A 25403-nucleotide genomic window follows, 5' to 3' on the forward strand; every position below is an offset into this window, starting at 1 on the left:
ATTTTTGTTTTATTGAAAGCCCTCAAACAAAAAAACAAACCCCTGATACACCCTAAAGCCTAACACTTTAACACTAGCACACAAAACTACATACAACTTCAAATATTGAAGTTTTACCCTCATAATAGGAACAAATGTCCCGAACTGACAGCCACATTTCACAGCTTTGAGTTAACCTAAAGAAGGGCTATCCATGCTAAGACATATGGTGCAGCCTATGCTTCTACTAAGTGCTAACTAGTTTTGTCGTATCTTTTTAGCTCTCCCAGCTGGGAAAACCCCAAATGCTTTGAGAGAATATTATTTCCTAGCCAGGTTTTCCTCCCCCCCCCCCCCCCCCTCAGCCAGTCACTGTCCACTAAACTGTAACCAGTTTGCCTTTATCATATTGTCTCCACGGAGACATGAGAACCAGATGGTCAGTTTCTCTTTATCAGATTGTTTCCATGGAAACGTGAGGACCAGATAGAGAATTGCTACTAAGCATGCATTCATTTGCTAGAGAAAAGACTCCTACCATTTAGAATCTGCTTGTGTACTGACTGGAGTGCTTCTCAAACTGATAAGTATATATTTTGGCAATTTTTGCTTGAATGAATTATATATTTGCTGGCATATAATTGTATATATATATTTTTCTGTTCTCTGATCTGTTATGAAACTGGTTATCTCCCTATTCCTGTGGTCTTAAAGTTGGTATAACTTGGTCTAATAGCTTTTTGGTGGCTTTACAGTTGCCCGCCCCTACTGTAAATTTGATCTGGGAACACTCCTCCCAGTCTAGTGTTCTTTCTGCCTAATACAGAGAGAACATTTGAGAAGGCCAACCCACTTAGGGTCTTAACCTTGAATTATCTTCTGCTCCTCCTTTCTCCCTTTGCACTTCACTGAAAAAAATCTCTTCCTGTTCTGACTGAGTCTGCCTCTCAACTGATAATTATATATTTTTTCAGGTTTTAACTGTTCAGAGTTGAATAAAACAGCAATTGAATTCAGTTTAGAATATTTTTAATAAATTGCATTTATTTAAACTGTATTTGCTTTAATACTTCTACACACTCGTGTGCTAGCTTGCACTGCACTTTCAATTTTAGTGCTGCTTTATCTGCTTTCTAAAAAAAAAAAAAAAAAAAATTCTAAGTTTCTTTCTTGCCTTTCCTGTAACTAGACTAGTCCAGGTACAGATTTGTCATATCCAAGACCGTTGGTAACCTTCTGAGACTCCCAAGCCTTTCTGTGTTGGAGAGAAACCTTCTGAGACTCCCAAGCCTTTCTGTGTTGGAGAGAAGCCTTCTAGCTTATCAGTGAGAGTGGTAAGCACTATGTGGCCTGTCTACCACAAGAGGAGTGGTTTCTGGTACAGAAAATGTAGTTTATTAGCCGTTTGGGCAGTTTTTCCATCTTTCAACTTTTTGGTTTAAAAGCCTGCATTTGCACTCATTTCCTGCCTTTCCTGTAACTAGTCTAGTCCAGATACAGATTTGCTGTATCTGGGACTGTTTGTAAGCTTCTTAGTGGTGTCAAAGTCTGCTCTTCATTTTTTCCCTTAGATCTGCTAATTCTCTCCTTTTCTACACTTCTACTAGCTTATTAGTTTAGCACTTTACCAGACGACTTGTAGCAAATAAAATATAATATAATATTGTCAAATAAAATATTGTAGCACATACAAGTGCTACCAGCACTAAACTTTCTACAGGGAAACTGCTCCAGTACTTATTAATGCCCACCCATCCATGCATGTCTAAAGGTCAAATGTTCTTCGTGTTTCACTGTTGCAGTCATCACACTTGGGTTATCTGCCTGCAGGTAGCCCTCAGTCAGCCCGAATACCAGAGACTTGGTATTTCTGCGACGGTTGCTGTCGCTTCAGGACTGACGTCAGGGTTATAAAAACATCAGTCTTTCTTGCCGAGGAGCCTTAAGCAGAAGCAGTTAGCATGAGATCCGGTCGGCCGCTACCTGAGATTTCATATAAGAATGTAATCATCCTGAAGTCTTCTAAAGCTTAGTACCCTGTTGGGGATCCTTTTTTCTTGCTCTAACTGATGTCAGAAAAAGTTAACGATGGTCTTGCCTGTGGAAAGCAAATACCACATCGAGATTTTAATTTTTACTGAGTCACCTGTTTAGGCCCAGACCACGAAGTACCTCTGTCGGTTTTGTGCATTCTACAATGCCCGAACCATTTGTCGTTGGGCTCTTATTGTCATTAAATACTTTTGTTCTCTATCTCAGTATTCCAAAATGGCTTCGGTAAGTCATCCGACTATTCAGTATTCTGAAAAAACATGAGGATAAAGACAGACAGACCACACCGGTTCAAATCTGCCGACGATGCTTCCATTAAGCTAGTCGCCAGTTCACCGGTACTCGGTGAGATGCTTTCCCATCCCTGATGCCCGCTTCAGTGGATTCGCAGACCTCTACCGAGACCCCTTTGGAGTCTGGCATGCTGAGAGACTCTTTGACCATGGTACCTGCAGATGTCTTTACCTTGGATAGGTCCGTAGCCGCTGAGCAGGCACCGGCTACTGAGGAAGTTCTTCACACTACCGATGTTCGACACAAACCAACAACTTCAGTACTGTCTAAAGCTACTGATTTTCTAAGGCCAAGAGTACACGCTACACCTAGAAAATTGATGACCAAAGCGCATGCACCTGCTCCCCTGCCACAACATAAAATACTTAGAATGGCAGGAGACCTTATTATGCTGATTAGGGGAAGTCAGCCTTCCCCTGCTAAGAGAAAAGGAGATCAGTCCCCAGCACCTAGCTTCAACAGACCAAGAGTCCGACTCTGAGGTTTCTGACTTTGAAAACATGGCCTTATCTGCTTATAAGGACTCTGGTACAGAGGAATCCATTCCCTCTGCCACTCCTCCAGAGGATTTTTCTTTTGGTGAAACCTTACATGCTTTAAGAGAGCATTCCCATTGGGAATGCCAAGACTATCCTCAGTCCAAAAAGAGACTCAGAGAATTTCTACACTTGCCACAACATAGGCCTTTAGCTATACTCCCAGTCTTGGAAGTTGTGGATGATGTCTTTATGGAATCCAGTCTTACTCCTGATACTTTACCCCCTGCTCCTAGGAAACTAGACCGGTACTACAGAGTACCTGACTCTCATAAATTCCTTTTCAAAAATCCTACTGCTGACCCAAAGGTAATTTCCCACGGGCCTAAAGGTATCAAGGCAACTACAGCTAAGAATCCCACTCCTTTGGGCAGGGATTCCAGAGCTTTGGACAGATGGGGTAAGAAAGTATATACTTCTGCAACTCTCGCCATTAGGGCCTTGAATTGTTAGTTTCACATGCTGAAGTATCAGCAACATATTTTGGAACTTATTAAGCAAAAGAAAAGCTACATTTACAGACTGTGCAGAAAATAAAGAATTGCAGTAACTTATGCATTCTGCAAACCAAGTCAGCAAGTATACATTAGAGTGTGGCTTTGACTCCCTAGAAGCATCTTACAGGGCAGCAGTCACTGGTTCTGTGCTGAGAAGACGCGCTTGGCTTAAGGAGCAGATCTTGCCAGACCATGTCAAATCAAAGTTATTAGGCGCTCCTTTGAACAGGGACAACCTGTTTGGCACCAAAGCAGAAGAGGTTATTAAAAAGATGGAAGAAAAAGCTAAATCTATGCAGACCGGAATTCTTGCAAGTGCAGCCTCCTAGCTTCAGTAGGCATTGCCCCTCGAAACACTGGTCCTTTCCAGCTCCCTCCAGGTTATCTTAAACTAGACCCAGGGGAAACGGACCACCCAGACTACAAAGGGTATGCAGAGAGCCAAGCAATGTAGAGCCCCCAGCTCCAAAGCAGGGAGTGCTAAGCGACCTCCCTACGGTAAAACCTCACAATGACTTCTCTACTCCACTCCCCACCTCTGCCCAGCCGCTTGTGCCCCTAGGAGAAAATCTTGCCTTTCATGCAAAATAACTGGGTGTCCATCACCAAAGACCGATGGGTCCTCAACATTGTATCCCAGGGGTACAAATGCTACTTCCACTCACTGCCAACCCCAAAAAGGGTTCCCAGACCTTCCTCCAAACCAGTGGGCAGAGGCACAAAACCAAGTTCAATTCCTGCTCTCTGTAAGGGCAATTCAGCCTGTTCCTGCGGAACAGATGGGTGAAGGATTCTTTTCCAGACTTTTCCTGGTACCCAGAAAAGCGGGCACTTGGCGCCCAATACTAGATCTTTCAACACCTTCCTGGTGGTACCAAAGTTTAAAATGCTCACCCTGCAACAGCTTCTACCTATGCTAGCCAAAGATGCCTGGTTAGTCACCCTAGACTTAAAAGAAGCCTATCTCCACATCCCTGTAAGGGAGTCTTGCAGGAAATATCTTCGCTTCAGGGCAGGATCTATGCATTATCAGTTCTCTGCACTGTCCTTTGGCTTATCCACTGCTCCCAAAGTATTCACAAAATGCCTGGCTCCAGCCATTGCTTACTGCAGACAGAAATATTCAGATTTACTCGTACTTGGACGACTGCCTAATTCAGGCATACAGTCAGGAAATGTTGTTGCAGCACCTGACATTTGTAAAAAAACTTCTAACCTCCCTGAGGTACACCATCAACGAAAATAAATCAAAACTAGTCCCCAGTCAAAAGATTGTATTCCTGAGAGCAAGCTTGGACACAGCATCCCAGATGGCATTCCTCACTCCAGAAAAACAGGCCTATCTGACAGACTGTTTTGCTCAAATAGCCACCAGAACCCAGCTATCCGCAAGGAAAATCCTGCAGGCCCTAGGGTTCATGGCCTGTTGCATCCTACTAATTCCATATGCCAGACAGCATACGAGTGGTACTTAAAGTCTTTATTTATTTTACATTTGTTTACCGGGATAGTCCGACTGGATACATGTCCATTTTCAGCGGAGGCCTGGGGGAGAAGAGCTCCACATAGACAAACTTACATAGATTGCACAGAAGTTGGCCAACAATTATAAAAACAAAGTGATTATATACAATGGGTTAGTAATGTTCCCTAGTAGGGACTCAAAATTCTCATGGATAGACAATTAAAAGTAAGACATCAGATTGGAAGCAGAGCTTGGTGATGTAGTTACAAGTTATGATAGTTGCAGAATATGCTTTTAGTTTATAACTTAATCAGGGTTGGTACATGGGCGTAGCCAATTCACTTTGAGAATACTGTTTGAGTTTTTTTTTTTTTGAAGAGACTTTTGAAGGATTATAGGGTTATATAGTTTTGCAACGAATTCCAGGTTTTGCCAATGAAGTTGGCAAACAGGGATTCACCAGCAGAGTTATTAGCTTTGTGGGTTTGGACCAGTAGTTTATCAGCTGACCATAGGGATCTTAGGTTGCTATATGGCTTAATATTTTTAAGTGAGTGTATATCTTCAGGGTGGTACAACATTTTGTGCGCTATTAAGAGCTGATTGAATTGAATTAAGCTGGGCAGTTCTAGCCACTCTAGTTGTTTAAGGTTCTGGCAGTGGTGGGTTCTATAGGTGGAGCCAGTGGCGAATCTGGCAATATGATTGTAGCTATGGGACAGCTTACCTAGTTCAGATTTGTTGAGGTTTGAGAGTACAGGCGAGGCATATAAAAGAGTAGAGAGTAGGTGTGATCGGGCGATTGCAGTCCTAGCCCGTGGGGTTAAAAATGTCTTGTTTCTATACAGTGATCCAAGCTTCTTATTGATGGTCTGTATGGTTTTGTTGACCTGTAGGTCAAATTTGAGATTGTCTGATGACCCCTAGCAGTTTGGTGTGATTATCTGGGGAAATAGTGGTGCCATTGTTAGATGTGACAGAGAATGAAAGTGTGGTGGGTCTACTTGTGGGAGAGAAGAGTAGAAGTTTAGTTTTATTGGGGTTCAGAAGTAAGCGTTGGTTGGTGAGCCAGTTCTCGATAGTGTTAAATGTATTTTGGGTTAAGATTTGCAAGTCGGATGGGGAGGTGGCTGAGCAGATGAGTGTGGAATCATCTGCGTATTGAATGCAGGTGGCTTTAGGGATAGCAGTGTGGAGGTTGTTGATAAAAATAGAGAAGAGTAGTGGACCTAGTATGGAGCTTGAGGGACACCAAGTGTGAGAGGTAGCTGTCTGGAGAGTTTGCCCTGCCATAGTTCCACCTGCTGTCTACACGTTGGGTAGAACTGGAACCACTGGATAGCAGGCTTGTTGAGGGAAATAGATTTTAGTGAAAGAATGAGACGTTCATGGATGACCATGTCAAAGGCTTTTGATGGGTAAAGAAAAGAGGGCAGAGGTTAGCCTATTGTCATTCCTGTTTTGGTTTATGGCAGTAGTAAAGGAAAGTAGGGCTGAGGTAGTGCTGTGGTGTGGCCTGAAGCCATGCTGGGAGTCGGATAGTGAGTTATTCTGTGAAAGGTATTGCATTAGTTGCTTGTGTACACATTTCTCCATTATTTTGGCTAGTGGAGAAAGAATGGGAATGGGTCTGTAAAGAATGGGAATGGGTCTGTAAAGAATGGGAATGGGTCTGTAAAGAATGGCAATGGGTCTGTAAAGAATGGCAATGGGTCTGTAAAGAATGGGAATGGGTCTGTAAGGAATGGGAATGGGTCTGTAAAGAATGGGAATGGGTCTGTAAGGAATGGGAATGGGTCTGTAAAGAATGGGAATGGGTCTGTAAAGAATGGGAATGGGTCTGTAAAGAATGGGAATGGGTCTGTAAAGAATGGGAATGGGTCTGTAGCTGGACATGTCTGAGGAATGACCACCTTTATGGAGTGGGATGACGTGAGAGATTTTCCGGAGGGAGGGGATAGCATTTTCAGATAAGGTTCTGGTGATGAGGATAGATATGGGATATGCAATGGCATCTGCAGCTGTTTGTAGATACTCTGCAGGGAGGAAGTCAGCAGCGAGGGTGGTAGGTTTTAGGTTTTTTTTTTTGAAGTGTTTTGATAAAACTAGTGGATATTGGTAGGAAGCTAAATTCCGGGTGATTATTAGGTAGATTAGGCTTGTGGTTTAAGTTAGAGGGGGTTAGGTGATTTGCTAGGGATTGGATTGTTTCAGTGAAAAAAGTTATTAAAGGCGCTAGCTATGGTCTCTGGGGAACTATGGGTGTAGTTAGCCGGGGTTGGGGTGGTGGAGTGACCTGGACAAAGTAGTTGATTTAAGCCTGCCCAGAACTTTTGAGGGTGGTTGTGTTTTTGCAGGATATTTTGGTAGAAGCTTTTTTTTATCCAGTAAAATAGATTTTCTTTGTATCATTTCTGAGTTGATATTTCAGATGGTCAAGTGGGGCTTTGGTTGTTCTCCAGCTGGCCCAGGCTCTCTTTCTGGTTTTGATTTTTGCTTTGGTATCTTTTGTGAGCCATGGTGCTGCATTTGATCTAGATTTTATTGTACGTGCTGGAGCATGGGAATCAAGGTTACTTAGGAATTTAGTGTTCGTGATCTATGGCCTCCTCTAATGTTAGAGTTTTTAGTTTTGACCAATCAGCTGCTTTTAATTCATTTTAGAATATAGCAGCATCAAAGTTTTTCCTGTTTCTAAATGTTTTATATTTGGGCTGGTGAGGGTTTCCTGCCTTATGTTTTATGATATAGGTTAGACAATGAAAGCTAAGGTCATCAGGGAGTACCAGCTGTGTACAGTTGGGGTTGTTTATTAACTAGGATCCAGTCTAGGTTACTTTTCTTGTTGGTTGGTTTGTTTATCCTAGTGGGAGAGGTTATGGTCTGTTTAAATCCAGAAACGTTTATATGGGTGAGGGGGGGGGGTCGGAGGAGCAGAGGTGCCAGTCGGTGTTAAAATCACCAAGAACTATGCTTTCTTGCAGATAGGTAGTGGATAACCAGGAAAAGAGATGATCTAGGGTATTTAGGTTGTTGCCTGGTGGAATGTATGCACAGACGAACAAGTGTTTTTGTTTAATCTGTATCTTGGTTATGAGGAGTTCCGCATTATTGAATTGGGGAGGTTGAATGGTGTCTCTATTAACGGTGAGAGTATTTTTGTAAAGGACGTCTATCCCACCTCCTTTCATTGTAGCACAGTCTAAGTGGTGAATATTGTATCCTGGAGGTAGTATTTTATTGTCAGTAGTACTGGGTTTTAGCCAGTTTTCCGTAAGACACACAATGTCTGGGGAGTGGGTTGCTAGGAGGGTGTGTAGGTTGGGAATCCTGTTGTTAATACTTCTAATATTTAGGTGAAATGCTAGGAGGTAACTAGTGGGAGTATTCATGGGTAGCTTGACTGTGGGGTTGTGGTTATTGGGTGTAGGTGGGCCAGGGTTGGGATGAATGTCTCCATGTGTTATAAGGTTATAGTGACAGGATATTCTTAGCTTTAGGAGTTTGTTTATAAGCTTTATATAGTCTTTGTCTTTAGGATTATGTTTTGTGGCTGTACAGGGGTGGTATTTTATAGAGGGTGGTATATTCGGTGTGCTGGGGAAGATAAAGTGTTTGGTGTTTTGTGAAGTTGTGGGTGTGTCTCTGACCATTTGGGTAGTGAATACCATGGTCACATGTTTGTTCGTAGGCAGTGAGATGGTAAAATCGAAACAGTATAGGCATTTGGGTAATTAGTGTTTTTTTGCTCGTTTGCATTTTGATAGGGGGCGGGCCAAATTTGATGGCTGACTGTGTGCTAACAGGGTGTGGAAGAATGAGAGAGAAGGAAATTGGTTAAGGGGGCAGGGTTTCTCAATGATGTGTGAGGTGCTGATTGGTACTTGGCAGGAGGGGAGTGGCAAAGTCTGGTTTAAATTTAGCACTAGTGGGGGCGGGTGAGATTTGGGAGCAGGGAGGAGAGCGGAGCAAACCGAGCACAGTGGGGCTAACACTGACTCTTACCTTGGGCTTTTGGTTTCGTTTGTATGATTGTATGTAAGTAATGTTTTTGGCTGTACTTTGTTTTATTCTTTTTTAATTTTACACCAATTTTCAGGCTAATTTTAATTGGATCCTAGAGGTAAACTAGCAAATGTAGTCAATAAGGAGGGAGTGAAATTACTTTACCAAATTAAAAAGTAAATGCTTGGGACTGGAACACTGTGTGAGTGTAAGGCTGATTCAAAGTAGTATAGCCCAATCTAGTGGCAGTTGGCTAGATCACTGTTGTGCATACGCCATTAAGCCTCAACAGTTTACAAAAACTAAATTTTAGTTCACCTATTACAATTGAAAAGCTGGAGGGAGTCAGGTTCTTGCTTCCCAGAGGTTTTACTTAGTTAAGATAGCCAGCTTCAGTGGCGAAGGTAGAAATTGCTTTATGCAGTGAATCCCAGGTGGGGGGGGGCATCACTCAGGAAAGAAACCCGTGCAAATTGCTGTGCAGGTACAACGAACAGAGTGGTAGGGAAGGTACAACAGCTAGAGGATGAAATGAATGCGAGTGAGGTAGTAGAGAGTTTGATTAAAGATCAAATGTCTTTAGTGCCAACATTCTCAGGACCTGGAACCAGTCATTCCCATCATACCCTTTCTAAGGACAGAGTTTTTTGGTGGGCAGCAGCATGCAACCACAACAAAGGACTTTCCTTTACTCAACCCCACGCCGTGCAGACCCTAACCACAGATGCATCAGACTATGCCGGGGGGCACACATGGATGGCAAGTGCATTCAGGGCCACTGGAGCCCAAGTCAATTTCATCTGCACATCAACCAGAAAGAAGTGCTAGCTGTGCAGCGTGCTCTGATAGCTTTCAGATCCCTACTTTCACCAGGACACCAGCTAATAAAAACAGACAACACCACAGTTGTGTGGTACATTAACAAGCAGGGGGGAACCCACTCTTACTCACTCTGCAGGCTAGCCGTGGCCCTGTGGCACACAGCCTTGGACATGCAGGTCCGTCTGCAAGCTCAATTCCTGCCAGGCAAACAAAACTCACTGGCAGACGACTTGAGCAGAAATCTGAGACCCACACGAGTGGCAATTAGAGCCCAGCACCTTCAAACTTCTGATTCAGAAATGGGGGACTCCAGGGGTGGATCTCTTTGCCTCCCCCTGCAGTCACCAGCTCAGCAAATTCTGCACCAGGACACCTCACAGGGCCAGTGGGTAAACCTCTCAATTTATGCATTCCCCCCATCTGCCTCTTCTCTCAAGAACATTACTCAAGATAAGACAGGACAGACAACAGGCAATCCTGATTGCCCCAGACTGGTACCCACTACTGCACAGCTTGGCACCTACGCCAGATCCCAAGCCTCTTCACTCAGCAGGGGGGACAGATCCTGCATCCGCAACTGCAAACCCTGAATCTTGCAGCCTGGCTTATTCCTTGAATTCTCCCCCAGTGACCGGTCTAAGCAAGCAAGTGCTGGACGTCATTCTTGAAGCCAAAAGACCCAGTACAAGGAAATCTTACCTCTAATCCTGGATTTACCTAGCAGATGTATTCCACAGAGGCCTATCCTTCTCCATTAAGATCCATGTCTCTGCCTTCTTGGCTCATTACAACACTGAGCACCTCTCTTCTCTCACCTTCTCATCAAACAGTTCCTGAGAGGGGCAAATAACTTAAGGCCACCAAGGAGAGCACCCACCCCTGCTTGGGACCTTAACTTTGTACTGGAAAACTCACGCTCCCCCCCCCCCCCTTTGAGCCTGCAGCATCAGCAGAGTTAAAATTCCACTCTTGGAAAACAGACTTGCTTCTGGCCATCACTTCAGCTAGAAGAGTGTCTGAGTTACAAGCACTTATGGCTGTGGAACCCTTCATTATTTTTTATGCTTACAGGGTCTCCCTCAGGACTAACCCTTCCTTTATACCTAAAGTGGTGTCCAGTGTGGCTCTCAACCAATCTATCCATTTGCCAACCTTTTTCCCCTAATACTCAAAATAAAGGGGAAAGGACCCTGCACTCCTTTGACGTGCACAGACACCTCAGATTCTACCTTGATAGGACTAAGCCCTTCAAGAAATCTGACCAGTTACTAGTCAGTTTTGCACCTAGGGCAGAGGGCAAGGCCATTTCAAAACAATTTCCAAATGGGTAGCACACTGTATCCATTTCTGCTACAAACACCATGGGAAAACCAACCCCTTAGGGGGTCAGAACACATTCCACTAGGGCAACTTCTACCTCTACAGCATTCCTCAGGGGAAGTCCCTACCAGGGACACTCTGGAAGCTGCTACCTGGAGTTCTCTTCACACCTTCACCAAGCATTGCCACCTGCTTATCTTTTCCAAATCCAAGGCAGTTTTTGCAACAGCAGTCCTGCAGGGCATACTAGACAGCCCCAACTCTTCTTGACTGCCTCCACCCTTTCTTCAGCTTTGGGAGTCAACCCAAGTGTGATGACTGCAACAGTGAAACACAAAGAACATAGTACAGTTGTGTACACTTACCATAAATGTAGATGTTCAAGTGTATTCACTGCTGCAATCCTGGTTTCTCACCCTCCAGCCCCCTTGTCTCTCTCTGTCCTCTGTCTATTACTCACCCCTTACAGGGCTATTGGTATTTACTTTTTACTGGTGGTGTTTTCCCCACCATAACTTAGCTCCCTATTTGGGTGGGCTCCTGACATTTGAGGCAAGAAAAACTGCTGTAATGATGTCGGCTGCCTGTATTTATACACCTGATGTCACTCTTGAAGCGACAGCAACTGATGCAGAAATAGTCTCTGGTATTCAGGCCGACTGAGGGCTACCTGCAGGCAGATAACCCAGGTGTGATAACTGCAATAGTGAATACACTCGAACATCTACATTTATGGTAAGTGTATATAATCCCTGTACTTTCTCCTATTAACCTGGTGAGCTTGGGGATCCTGAGGCGATGTAGCAACTGCCTCATGTGCACGGACAACCCCCTCCTCTTACCTTCCAACACTCACTTGCAAGAGATGCACTTATATATCCAAACTGGAAGCCAAGCATTCTCCAGTCAAGAGGAGGTCAATATTTGCACCACACCACATGGAACACTTCACCCTCCAGAACACGCACCAGCACTGCCTTCACATAAAAACACAAAACACACACCCACCTTCGCAGAGGCTTTCAATAAAAATCTACCCAAACAGCATTGACCTCCAAGGCAGAAATGCACTCGACCAACACAACACTAATCACACGACACAACTTTCCTAAACAGTGTGCCACTCAACCAAAGCCCCTAAGGCAAAAAAAATGCCCAGCATACTAGTCATAAGTGACTTGATAGTGAGTTACACTGATGTCCCTCCCACTAGGCTGAATAAGGAGAAAGTAACAGCTGCCTCTTAGTTGCCAGGGTCCACCACATAATGCATGCACTCAGGTCCCTCAACAACAGGTACAAATATGACTCTGTCATTGTACATATGGGTGTGAATGACCTCCCTGGACTACATGAAGAATGACATGGAGGAGATCTTGGATTATGTAGCCCAGGTGGGTATGACACTAGCCCTGAGCAGCATCCTACTATCACCCAGAATACCACTGTACAAGCAGAAACTGATTGATTTCAACAAATGGCCAAGTTTCTGGTGTCATTCTAAGGGGATCCAGTATCTGTCTGCCTGGGATGACATGATTGACAGACCTCGATGCTTTTCCAGAGATGGCCTGCATCTGTCACCCCTGGACTTCTGGATACTGGCCCAATGGTCTTCCCACCCCTGTAGTTCCTTTTTTAGGCGGTATTCCAAAGACTAGATTACCACCATAATAGCTACAAACAAATGCAATATGAGGGTCATGTTGCGCAGCGCTACAAGTCTAAATCTCAAAATGCACTTGCTCGAAGCACTCATTAAAATGGGGAACATTGACATTTGTGCTGTAACAGAGACATGGTTCAAAGCAGCAGAAAACACCCCTGCACTATCAAGCTATAACTCATTCCACAGCTTTTGGCCCCATAACTTGGACCAAAACTCCAAAGACGGTGGTGTTTCCATATTCATAAAGGATGCGCACACCTCTAGACTGGTAGCCCATCATAAAGCATCTGAGATACTTCAGGTGCAGCTAACGTTGGGTAAGAGAGCGATTCAGGTCGCAGTTTGCTATAGGTCCCCAGCCAATGTCCCAAGACTCGCACTCCACGTTCCTAAGCACCCTGGAGAATATTAGGGTCCAACCTAACACACACATACTGGGTGACTTCAACTACTCCTCCATTAACTCAGAAAACTACTCGTGTACCAGTACACTTGCCCAACCTTTCCTGGAATTCATTAATCCCAGTGCCCTGGACCAGCTCGTTCTTGCCCCCACTAGAGGTAGCAACATCTTTGACCTTTTCATTACTAACATGAGCGATCGTTGCGCTACGCCAATAGTCAACTCCTCCCTGGTTAGATCTGACCACAAACTAATCACCTTGGAAATCCACATCCCTCCCAGCCACCCCCCGCAAAGGTAACCACCATGAAAAAGTTCTCTAAAGCTAACTTTGGGCTCCTAAAAACAGCGGTGGCTAACTTCACCGCACCCATGCAAATAGAGAATAGTTGCATGACTGCCGAATCATACATCAACGCACTGTACAAACATGTGCACAAATGCATTGATCTCGCCATACCCAGTAGAACCAAGACACTCTCCTCCAAAAAAAGGAAGCCAATCTGGTGGGTCCCTGCCATAAACTCTACAACCGGAAAAGGAAACTGATGTGGAATAAGGTGAAGTACCAAGACTGGAAAAACTCCTTATCAGCCTCTACAAAAAGTTGAGATCCCTCATCAAATCCCCTAACGCTAGCTATGAAAACAGAACTGCAGCAGATAGTAAAGTCAACCACAAGGCCTTCTATAATTATGTAAAGAATCTCCATGGCAATACCCAGATTTGCTCTGAGCTACTGTACAATGGCACCTCCTGTACTGGACCAACAGATATTGCCAATATTCTCGCTGACAGATTCAGTGCCAACTTTACCCCTCTCCCCTCCTAAAGGACCAATCACAGTACCAGTAGATTGCCAGGCACCCAGTATTACTGCTGCACAGGTTAAAACAGCACTGTCCAAGGCCAAGAATACAGCTTCTATGGGACCTGACAATATCCCTGGCTGTATTAAACATGAACTACAGAGTGAACTAGCACCCTCACCTGTGTGCTCTGTTCAATCACAGCCTCACCTCAGCCTTTGTCCCCTACCAAATGGCGCACTGCTACAGTCATCCCTCTCCACAAAGGTGGAGTGACTACAGACCCTGGGAAATATCGCCCCATTAGTCTGAGTCTGATACGCAAAGCTGTGGAACGCATCATCATGGACCTAATAAACATGGATATAGGGAATCTCCAAACTCTAGATCCCACACAGTTTGGTTTTGTGAAAGGTAGATCATGCCTGCTCAACTTGGTCGACTTCTTTGGGTCAGTCACCAGAGCTGTGGAAGAAGGCAAGGTGATTCATACAGCCTACCTTGATATGGCCAAGGCCTTTTATGCCATTCTCCACTCAGGAATACTAGAAAAACACACTAAGCTGCGCATCAACCCCTGTATCACTAGGTGGTTTGCAAACTGGCTCACAGAACTCGGTGTGAAAGTAGCTGATTCTAAGTCGCACTGCAGATCAGTCACAAGTGGAGTCCCACAGGGTTCAGTCCTGGGTCCTCTCCTGTTTGGCATCTATTTCTCTGAAGTCCAGGCCAGTATGAAGGGACTCTGGCTGACAGTTCGCAGACTATTGCAAGTTGGGAGCTATTAACTCCCCAAGTGATGTTGACATCCTACAGAATGGCCTCACTGAGACCAATGACTGGTGTTAGAACCATGGCCTTAAGCTCAATGCCAAAAAATGTCGTCCTTCCCCTTGGGGAAAAAACCCAGTTCCCTTGAATTACCACATCAGTGGTAGTCCACTGAACACAGAAGGTGTTATAAGAGATCTGGGAACACAGTTTGACAGCCACGTCTCTTTTGACCACCACATTGCCACTGTGGTCAGAAAGTCCTATGTGGCACATCTTATTACTAAGGGTTTTGTATCCAGGAAGAAAGAGGTCATTGTCTGTCTACTCTTCCCTCATTAGACCAGTCATAGAGTACAATGCCTCCTTTGGCATGTACTTCACTAGACACCTGCAACAACTGAAGAGGCCATAAAAGTACCTCACAAAGAGGATCCTAGGCTGTAAAAACTCTTTTCCTATATGGACAGACTCAAACTCCAGCTGTTCTCTGTCTTATATCGTCTACTTAGAGCCGACCTCTGCTTGACTTGCAAAGTGATATCTGACCCAGCTACATCTAAAGAAATTCCAATCCCTCCGCACCACATGCTCCGGAGACCTCAATCTCATTACTGCAATCAACAAACATGCTGGAGGGGACTGCCCATGCTCTGTAATAGACTTTCCCGTACATGTCAAGCAGAGCACCTCACTGGCCTTCAAGAGAAATCTTGATTAGTGGATGGGAAATAGAAAATTCACTCCCGGGAGAACTCCAGTGGCTCTACTCAACAGAAGCACTTGGGAACCAAGGTTGGGCGGCACAATACCATGGTAATCCTATGGGCTAGGCTTGTAAAGGCTGCAGGAGCATTAGCCTAGTGCACACCTGTGAACCTATGAATATTCAATATTTTTTCATTTATTTGCTTTCTCTTAAAACTTGTTACTAAATCATTTTAAGGTCCTTAAGTCTGTCATCCCCCCATGCTAGAATGAGAGAGCACATTATTTTTTTCTTTTGTCATGCTGTTTTAACCAGGCTTTTTTATATATACATTGCAGTGCCTACATTTCTTAAAGGTGATCAAGGAGAGAGAAAGGAAAAATGAACAGCAGCACCTATTTAAAATCCCCATTTCACTTAATATAACTGAGAAAATGTACTTTATAGCATGCAAAGAAAACCGTAGATCACAAAAATACTATTATTAACAAAGGTTTCTTTACTTAGTTGACTTTCTCCCTTCTCTTCCCTTCCCCAAAACATTTTTGAACATTAATGACACGAAGTAGGGCATATACGTTGAGTCCCCCACAAGTCCAACAAATTCTGAAAAAGTACAGATATTTCCAGATTTTCTTGTTCTGACCTATTTCACAAGTATAATTATTGGATTGTAATCCTGCATTACTGATTTTATTGCTGTTCATCTCCATCTCTCAAATCCTGTCTCTGCTTCATTTCCAACATATTCTCATTTTTTTCTCAGCTCTTGTGCACCCTCCCTTCTCTCCAGCATTGGAAAAAGCTTCACATGTACAGTTTTTCTGTTGTCTTTATTACCAGAAGAACAAGAACAGAATGTCCTGTTTCACTGCTCACTTTTTTGGACAGACTTTTGTATTTCCTCCATAGCATGCACTTAATCAAATAAATGATTTTGTCCCTCCAGGGAAGAATACTGTAAAACCATCTGGGTGCAACAGTTTGAATCTCACACCTGCATCTCAACATTCCCCAAATAGTGGAATGAATGTACTCTTCTGCCTGGTGTAAATGAGTAATCTCCACAAACAATCTGCTGTCTACCACTTTTAGTATTTCGTCCTTCTGCCGCCGTGCTGGTAGGATTGCGTCTTTGCTATTAAAGCTGTAGGTTGCTTTCCCATAGCCAGGTTTGGGCCATACACACAAGGTGGCCTTTCAGATAACTGCTGTGGAATACCAGTCCAGTAGCTTATTTGTACTTTCATAAAATTTATGCCATCTGTTTGTTCCTTCCACCTTCTCTGTTATAGCTGACAATCTCAGTTTTTTCCTATGTGCTCTGTCCTATAATTTTATTATTTTTTGAAAACCCTCTTCCTGAGTAGTCTCATATTCAGCCAACCTTTTCTTTATTTCATCCTCTAATCTTTGAGCTTTATCATCTCGATGAATATTTGTTTAAAGCTTCTTCCATTTTCCAGCCTTTTGTTGTTTGTGATATAACCCATTAGTATTTTTTTATTTTAACCAGGTCTGTGTGCAGTTGTCTTGTCTGCCTGTAAGTTACTGGAAGTCATGCCTGGAGGTTGCATTCCTTTTTGATGATCAGCTGCAGAAGTTTCCCCAGTTAGTATTTCTTCCTCACTTTTTGTAGCTGATTTTTTCCAGGTTTTCTGCATTACTTGTTCTTGGCATCCAGGCAGTGCACTTACTAACCAGTTACTGAAATTTACCCATAAATACAAAATTCTACTGGCCTTCTCTGTTGAGTTTGTTTTCAGCTTGGGAGAGCTAGAGTTAAGCAGTTACTCAATGTACAGCCGTCTTGGAAGTCCCTCTACGTAGGACAGATTGTTCTTAAACAGGATTCATAGCAGAGCTAATGCAAAAACTTAGTCAAACCAAGGGTGGTAATTTCCCATGCAAAATTGGCAGCTAGTAAGTAATACATAAAATTAGCAGGGCTAAAGCAAATACTTCAAAACCCTGGAAGCATTTAGGACCGTTTCTCATTCTTGCGTAGCAGTGCTGACACCAACATTTACAACAGCATTTTGGTAACTTCACATTCCAAAACAGCATTCATATCTGTAGCAACATGGCTGTATGTCAGGTTCACCATGTACAGCACTGGTAATTCAACAAGGACAAAAATTAAACGAAATCTAAGAAATGAACAGTTTAACATTGTTACATAGTGCTGTGGAACAAATTTCAAATCAAATATTGCATAAATAGTGCACTTCTGATGTAAGCATATGGCTTCTCTCTTTTTCTAATTTCTCCTTGGGTTTCTAATACCATGACAGGAATGGACTCCATTCCTAAGTCAAAGTATTAAAGTTCATAAAATTAGTATTGTTTCAATCTTTGTTAGCTAGAAGTGCTGTTTGCAGCACCCGCAATGTGCTCAGTAGTGACTCCTCCTGCAATTCATATGGAGTTGACATTTGTGTGTCACATGTCTAAGTACGATTGTAAATTCTTTTCTTATAAGATCTGTTGCTCCTACTACTATTGGAAGTGTATAGGTATCCTCCTTCCATGTTGACCTTATTTCTGCCTGTAAATCCTGGTATTTCATGACTGTTTCTCTGTAGACAAGAGGTTACAGTCACTGGGTGTAGCAATTTCAATGGTCAGTCTTCTTTTCATGGACTACTATATCTGGTTTTCTCACATTTATTTTTTTGAACTGTTGGTAATGGGTGATCCCATATGGTATAAGCTTTTTTTTCTGTAATGCTTTGTGGCTGTTTCCAGTGCTTTTCAGCAACCACAACATTGTTTGCACCATCCCCAGGGCAACAGTCTTGCCCCATTATTATACCTTTCAGTATACAGTCCTCCTGCCATTAGTGCACCACAGCCAGCAACAAGATGTGAGACTGTTTCCAATTTTGTTTTACAAAACTTAAATTTGTCTTTCACTAGACTTTGTAAACCAAACATGTACATAGTTCACTGTCTTGGGCTGCCAATGTTAAGCTTTCATCTTTTGGCTTAAATTCAACTCTCCATAACCATTCCTGTGTTCGATCCTGATCAACATGAGATTATTACAAGAATTTTCTATACTTGCAACTATATTTATGCATTTCCACATTTCTTGCCTTCTCATCTAATCCTTCACTTTATATTCTTTCTATTACTTTTTGGCACATTCAGTTGCTGCCTGATATTTTATCTACTTCTGGTTTGATTTCCATCCCTGCTTGACGCCGATATGCTTATGCTAAACTAAGCAGAAAAATCATCTTGGACTTGATCTAATATTTCAACGCTTTCAGTACAGTTGGGTCTTATGATGTTAGTAGATATGTGTGCGGTGATGATTGCAGATCTGTACATGTAATCAAGTTCAAGGAGGCCCATACCTCCCTCAGAATGGGGATTATATAATCTTGGTATGCACTGTTTTTTTATAAATCATTTGATGAGCATGAAGCATCTTTCTTGTTTTCCTGAACAACCTGGGGCCAGTCGGTCACTCCAGAAGTTTAAGTAAAGGACAAGAGCAGCAATTTGGTTTGTAGCTTGGACTTTGTTCCCAGATGTCTATGCAGTTTTCAGGATTCATTTTAGTCTTCTAAAATATTCCTTACTAAGTTTTATTGACATTTATTAATGTTTTATTGTTGATCCTTCATCAGTTTCCACATATTTATACACTCCCTCTTGCTCAAGTTTTTTTGTCACATTCCTGTCCCAAACTGATTTTTTTCTTGGAGCTGCAGCTTTTTGCTTTAAAGGTTGCTTTTACACATTTATCAAGACCAAGTGACATATTATCTGAGAAAGTTTTGACCACGTGCGGTTGTTTTCAGTTCCTCATCTGATGAACTGTACAGTTTTAAATCATCTAGAAAAAGACGATTAAGTCTTAACACTTTGTTGTTTTCTAAGAATCGAAGTATAGCCATGACATAATCTGTTAAGTAGACAACTGATTGGGTTAAGGGCAAGACAAAAGAGCGGCCGTGACAGAATCTCACCCTGGAATATCCCACTTTGAATTTTTATCCCTGGAATAATGATTTGTCCTTTATCATGGCTTAAGTGCAAAGTGGTTTGCCACTGTTTCATGGTCACTGTGATGTAATCGATCAGTGCAGGGTTTATCTTACACATTTTTAAGCACTCTTTTTTTTTATCCTTGAATGTGGGATACCGCCAAATGCTTTTTTTGTAGTCTATCCATGCCATATTTAGATTCTTCCCCTTTTTACAGTTGTCCATTACGACTTGAACAACAAATGATTTTTTGTTCCATATGACTTTCATTATGCTTTTGTTCTATTGCCATGATTGAGTTTTCTTCTAAATGACTATACCTCAATTCCATTGTATAGTTTATATGTCATCGGAAGGCAAGTTGTTGGTCTAGTTTTTAGGATAGCTGGCAGGTTCGCTCTTAAGTAGCAATATTCTGTTAACCAGGTTGGTGTCAGTTTGGGATGCACATATAAATAGTTCGTACTCGTAGCTAAATCTTCATGTAAAGATGTTAATACTTTTAGCCATAAGTTAGGTACTGCATCTGAGTCTGGGGTTTTACAGTTAGCAGCTTTTCTTAACTTTGTTTGTCTCTCTGGCTGTTGATTCCATTTCTTATCCTGTACCTTTTAAACTTCTTATTCTTTCTTGTACATCTATCCATTTAGCATCTTTATGCTCCACAGGATCATCTTGGATATTTCTCCAAAATGCATCTATTTCTTTTTTTGGTGGCGTTTCAGTTCCTTTTGCCTCGTTACCCAGTTCTCTCTCAAACTTTTTCTGGGTCATCAATAAATTGCTTATTTTGTACTTTCCCTTTATATTTATGTGCATATCTTCTAAGTTTTTCTATCTGTGCTGATATTTTTTGTTTGTTGCATGGATCTCTGTGGACGGTCCTTATTACTGTGTTCATTTGTTTTATCAGAATTCTAACTTTTTGGGTTTTATTGACTTTCTGTAGTCTTATTTCTTCCATTGATCTTTTATTAAATCAGGCAACTCTTAGATCATTCTGAGGGCACATTCTTTGTTCTCCATTTCATGTGGACATTCTATAGAAAGTTCCAGAGCATCTTACTGTGTTACATTCTCTCCAGATTCGTCCTGTCATCTGTTCCTCTTTCATATGGGAACTCACTGGCGTATCACTCCACAATACTGACTGTGTCAGAGTTCCCACAGTTTCCTGTTCCTTCCCTTGCTGTGCAACGCTAACTGCACATTTATTCTGGTTTCCTATGGAAGGCTCTAAGGTATCTTCATATGGAACTGGATCAGAAGTTTGTTGCTCCACTGTTTTCTCCTGAATTGGGGATGCATTGCTTTATCCTGTTGTGGTGGTGTCGGAGTTAGATTTTCTACACTGAATTCTTCACTTTGCAGGCACTCCGTAACCTCAGTTTCTATTTCTTTAACTTCTCCATTATTAATCTTCTTTTCCACTTTTCCTTCTTTTTCTTTTTTGTGTTGTAAAATTGTCCATGTCCAGATGTCTGTATTTCTCTTCAGATGTCTTTGGTGCTGCTCTTTGTATTGATTAGCTTTGCTTTCTCCTGTACATAAATATCACACCATATTAAATCTTTCTTTCCCATGTTCATATTTCTTCTTCAAATGTCTCCTGATCCTTGTTTCCCCCTAAATTTGGGGACTCCTTCAATTATGCTATGGTGTAACCAGTGATGGACTTTCTGCATTAAATCCTTCACTTCACATTGTTCCATAAATTCAACTTCGACTTTATTAATCTTTTCTTCTGCATTCCCTCTTTGTGATTTATTTTTTATTGTGAAATTTTCCATTATGTGTTTGCCTGTATTTCAGTCCGAATATCTTTGGGGCTGCCTTTTTTTTGTTGATTAATTTGGCTTTTACATTTGCATAAAATGTTGCACCATACCAGATCTCTTTCTTTCCTATGTCCAGATTTCTTTGTTATACCTTTCAAAAGTCTCTAGATTTTGTTCTTTATATATTTGTTTTACCTCAGATGCTTTTTCTAACAGATCAGTGTTTCTTGGTCTAGATAATGTTTTTCATATGTTGCATTAATGAACACACTTTTTATTTGAACTTCTGACAGTTTTTCTTGCGGAAGTATTTTTCTTTCCTCTAATTTCTCTCTGAATCTTTGTCCATTTTCTGTCTGGAAATTCTGGGCTCCTTGCGTAATAGAAACGGTACGTATTTTTTTCTTCTCCTCAGTAGTCTACTGTATCATCTTTATGACTCTCTCTTGGCCCAGTCCCCCCTTTTTTTGTCTACTGTATCATCTTTATAACTCTCTCTTGGCCCAATCCCCCCTTTTTTGTCTACTGTATCATCTTTATGACTCTCTCTTGGCCCAGTCCCCCCTTTTTTTGTCTACTGTATCATCTTTATGACTCTCTCTTGGCCCAGCCCCCCCTTTTTTTGTCTACTGTATCATCTTTATGACTCTCTCTTGGCCCAGTCCACCCTTTTTTGTCTACTGTATCATCTTTATGACTCTCTCTTGGCCCAGTCCCCCCTTTTTTGTGCTGGTTAATATGTACCTGAAAAAGTTTTTCCCGACCAACTTTGCCCCTTTCTAATTAGTTATTTCTCTGGTGGTGGTAGCCCTGCACGCACATTTTCACACTCTTTGATTGTTGTACTGACGCACCTTTTCAACCAGTTTGTTCTCTGGAGCTTTACCTTCCTTCCCTCTGGGTAAACAGCTGTACTTGAAAACCATTTGTGGGACTTGTTACTTGAAATTCTCAGATGTAGGGTAGAGGTTATAGGGTGCTTACAAGTTTTAGTACTGTATACTTGAATAAAGTATGTTGGTTGGAGGCCATATTTAAGGCAGATTTGTATAATCAGTCCAGCTGAGCTTAAGTTTTGTTAGCGGTTAACTTTAAGTCTCTGAAATGGTTTTATTTAGTGCATGCTTTAAAGCTTCACAAATCTTAGCCTGCTGCTTAAGCATTTGAAATGCATTTATTTTCTGATTCAGCTCTTTGTCATTACAGAGTGCAGCAACATTTGAAGATATTGAAAAAACAGCTCCAGCCTATCAGAGGACCAAACCTGTGGAAGCTGGTAAGGCTGGTTTACTTGGTGACAGTATGAAAATTGTGTCAATGTATTATGCTTGGCACCGCATTCTAAAGCAGCTTTCTGCTTGGAGGCATGACTGAGATTAGTGGCTCTATGCTTAACCGCTTTTGGAATGTCCATGTAAATGCCAGGATATAGCTGCAAGGTCTGACAGTCGTGCTTAGTGGGCGGCAATTCTTGTTGAAGTTGTGACCTTCAAAACATGGTACTTTTCCATTAAACTCCTACCACGCGGTTTCGCTGCCAAATCGGTGTGTCTCACCTTATTGCTCAGCGAGTTGTGCAGATCATTTTTATGTAGTGTTTACAAAAACATATTTTTATAGTTCATGTGGTTCTGACACATCTTGCTTACACTGTCTCACAACTATGCGTCAGCCCCTTCAATGATAGCTTCAGAAAAATGCCGTATTCTGCCAAACCAAAGACATACCTTCTTCACTTGCGCCTCGTGATGTAACCCTGACACTGTCCAAAAGTATCATGCTGAAGATTGACCCTGAATTTAGAAAAGTCGGACTAATTTCTTTAAAAGGTACAAAGCTTTAAACCACCAGGAACAGACTTGTTGGTTTGCTCTTAAGACTACTTGCAAAGGTTGGTGAGTATGTGAGATCCATAAAGGAAGGAAGAAAGCAGGTGAGAACGGGCAGTAGCAGTCCTGGCATTGTGGGTAAGATGCGGTTTGGCTCTATATAAGGTGCCAAGCTTGATGTGCACCTTGTTTGATTGTCAGAGACATGTTTTTCAAAAGTAAGATTCTTGTCAATAGCGACCCCGAAGAGTTTAGTATGAGTTGTGAGCTCGATATTGGGTCCATTTGAGGAGTTTGACAGAGGTGCATGACACAATTTGGAGTTTTTGTTGGTGAAGATAATTAGGTTGGTTGTATTTGGGTTTGAGAATTAACTGATGGTTGTGATAGATATTTTTCTATGCTTTGGAAGGATGATTGCGTTTTTATTTGAAGTACATGGGGGTGTGGGGGCAGAGCTTATAAGGGTAGTATCAGCATATTGGAGAGTTGTGGCTTGTTTGGCTGTTGAGCTGAGGTTTTGTAAGTAAGATAGAGGAGAGGACCCAGTGTGGACCCTTGGGGGTACACCTACAGAATTGGGAGAAGGGGAGAAGAGGATATTTTGCCATGTGGTGGCCTGCTGCCTATTGGAAAGATAACTGAGGAACCAGAACAGAGAAGGGTGGTCTGATGCCATAGGTTGAGAGTTTGAGTAGGAGTTGATGGGAAACGGTGTCAAAGGCTTTAGACATGTCCAGAAAGATGGAGGAGACTGACTGGCCTTTATTTAGTAGTTGATGAATTGTGTTAGTAAAAGAGATAAGGGCAGTGGAAGTTCTGTGTTTGGGTCTGAAGCCATGTTGAGAATTGGATTAGAGATTGTTAGAGAGTAAATGGTTGAGGAGCTGTTTGTGGATGCATTTTTCTAAGATTTTTGCTAGGGGGCTAGAATGGCAATGAGGCAGAAGTTGGTTAAATCTTTGGAGGTACCTCCTTTGTGGAGTGGGATGATATGGGATATTTTCTAGAGAGTTGGCACATAGTGTTCAGAAATTGAGCGATTGGTCAAGATAAATATGTGGTAAGCAATGGATGGGGCTTCACATTTCAAGACTTCATTTGGGAGCTGGTCAGCCACCAGACAGGCTAGGAGAGATTTTTATGTAGCTTGTTTGAATGGAGGAAAAGCAGAAGGGGGTAGCATTATCAGAAGTGGTAGGGAGAATGAGGTGTATTAGGTTGGTTGCCTAGTTTGGAGGTTGTGGAATTTGAGGTGGGAGTTGATTTGGGTTGTAGTGGGATAAGTGTTGGTGGTGGTTACTGGGGTTGGGTAGGGGAGTGGCCTGGGCTTGAGATAGTTTATCCCAGAATTTACGGTGGTTATTTTGGAGTTTTTGTTGGGTGGATTGGAAGTACACTTGTTTGTCTATGTTGATTTTCTTTTGCTTGATTCCTTAGTTTATAGGTAGTTAGGTTTGATATGTTTTTGATGATATGGTAATCTGACTAGACTCTATCTCAAGTAAAAGTTTGGTTTCATTGGTTAACTAGGGCAGAGGTTTGGACTTTGAGCATACTTTTTCAATTGGGGCAAGATTGTTGAGTAAGTCAAGGTAGTGTTGAAGAATTGTACTGCTCGGTCTAGTTGGAGGTGTTTTAGGGGTGCCCAGTAGTATTGTTGTAGAATCTGGTTAAACATTGAGGGGGAAAAGCATTTTTTGCAATGGATGTATTCATAGGAGATGTTAGACTGTGTATGTACACATTTTCTGTATAGAGAGGTAGGGGAATGGTCACTGAGCGAGTCCGGAAGGCAGCCTGATATGTGATTTACGTTGGGATTGTTGGTTAATATCCAGTCTAATGTAGACTGTCTGTTGGTGTGTTTGTCAATGGACAATTTATGGTCTGGGTGAAGTTGTAAAGATTGAGGAAATTTGAAGGGTTATTGGGATGTGTACAGGTTTGCCAGTCAAGGTTGAAATCACCAAGAATAATTTTCTTGGTTGAAGTTGAGGGATGCCCATGAAAGGAGACTTTCAGTGATGGGTAGATTGTTGCCAGGAGGGGAGATAGGCTGCTATAATTGTTTTATTTGGACTTATTTCTAGAAGTGTGGTTAAATGTCAGTGTTTAGGTCGGGTGGGGAGCATTTTGGCATTGCTCAATCTTAAGGTTGTCCTTAAATAATACAGCTACACCACCACCCCTTTTGTTCATTCTGTCCAGTCTGATTATTTTCTAGCCAGTTAGGATAAACTCATTGTCCTTGATGTGAGGCTTTAACGAGGTTTGTTAGAACTGCTGTGTTAGGGGAGTACGCTTGGAATTCACTTCTTCTTTCGGCTTTTTCCCATTTAGAGGTCGCCACAGCGATCACCTGTCTGCTCAGGATTGGCAGTGGAGTTTTACAGTGTCGAGTTGCCAGCCCGGCGCCCAACCTTCCACAGAAGGCACACACGCGCACTCACGCCTAGGGCCAAT

At 42.3% G+C, this 25403-nt stretch overlaps 1 protein-coding gene across 1 annotated transcript in view; it reads left to right on the forward strand.

Moving 5' to 3' along the window:
* Positions 1 to 25403, forward strand: part of LOC122790680 (src substrate cortactin-like) — a 1120562-nt gene that overhangs the window by 616626 nt on the left and 478533 nt on the right. The window contains exon 9 of the mRNA XM_044058203.1: positions 22315 to 22384. Coding sequence (XP_043914138.1) covers positions 22315 to 22384 — 70 coding nt within the window. The remainder of the gene's footprint in view (positions 1 to 22314; positions 22385 to 25403) is intronic.

The sequence above is a fragment of the Protopterus annectens genome, chromosome 16.part0, assembly GCF_019279795.1.
Source record: "Protopterus annectens isolate FY-2018-M chromosome 16.part0, PAN1.0, whole genome shotgun sequence".
Lineage (NCBI taxonomy): Eukaryota > Metazoa > Chordata > Ceratodontiformes > Protopteridae > Protopterus > Protopterus annectens.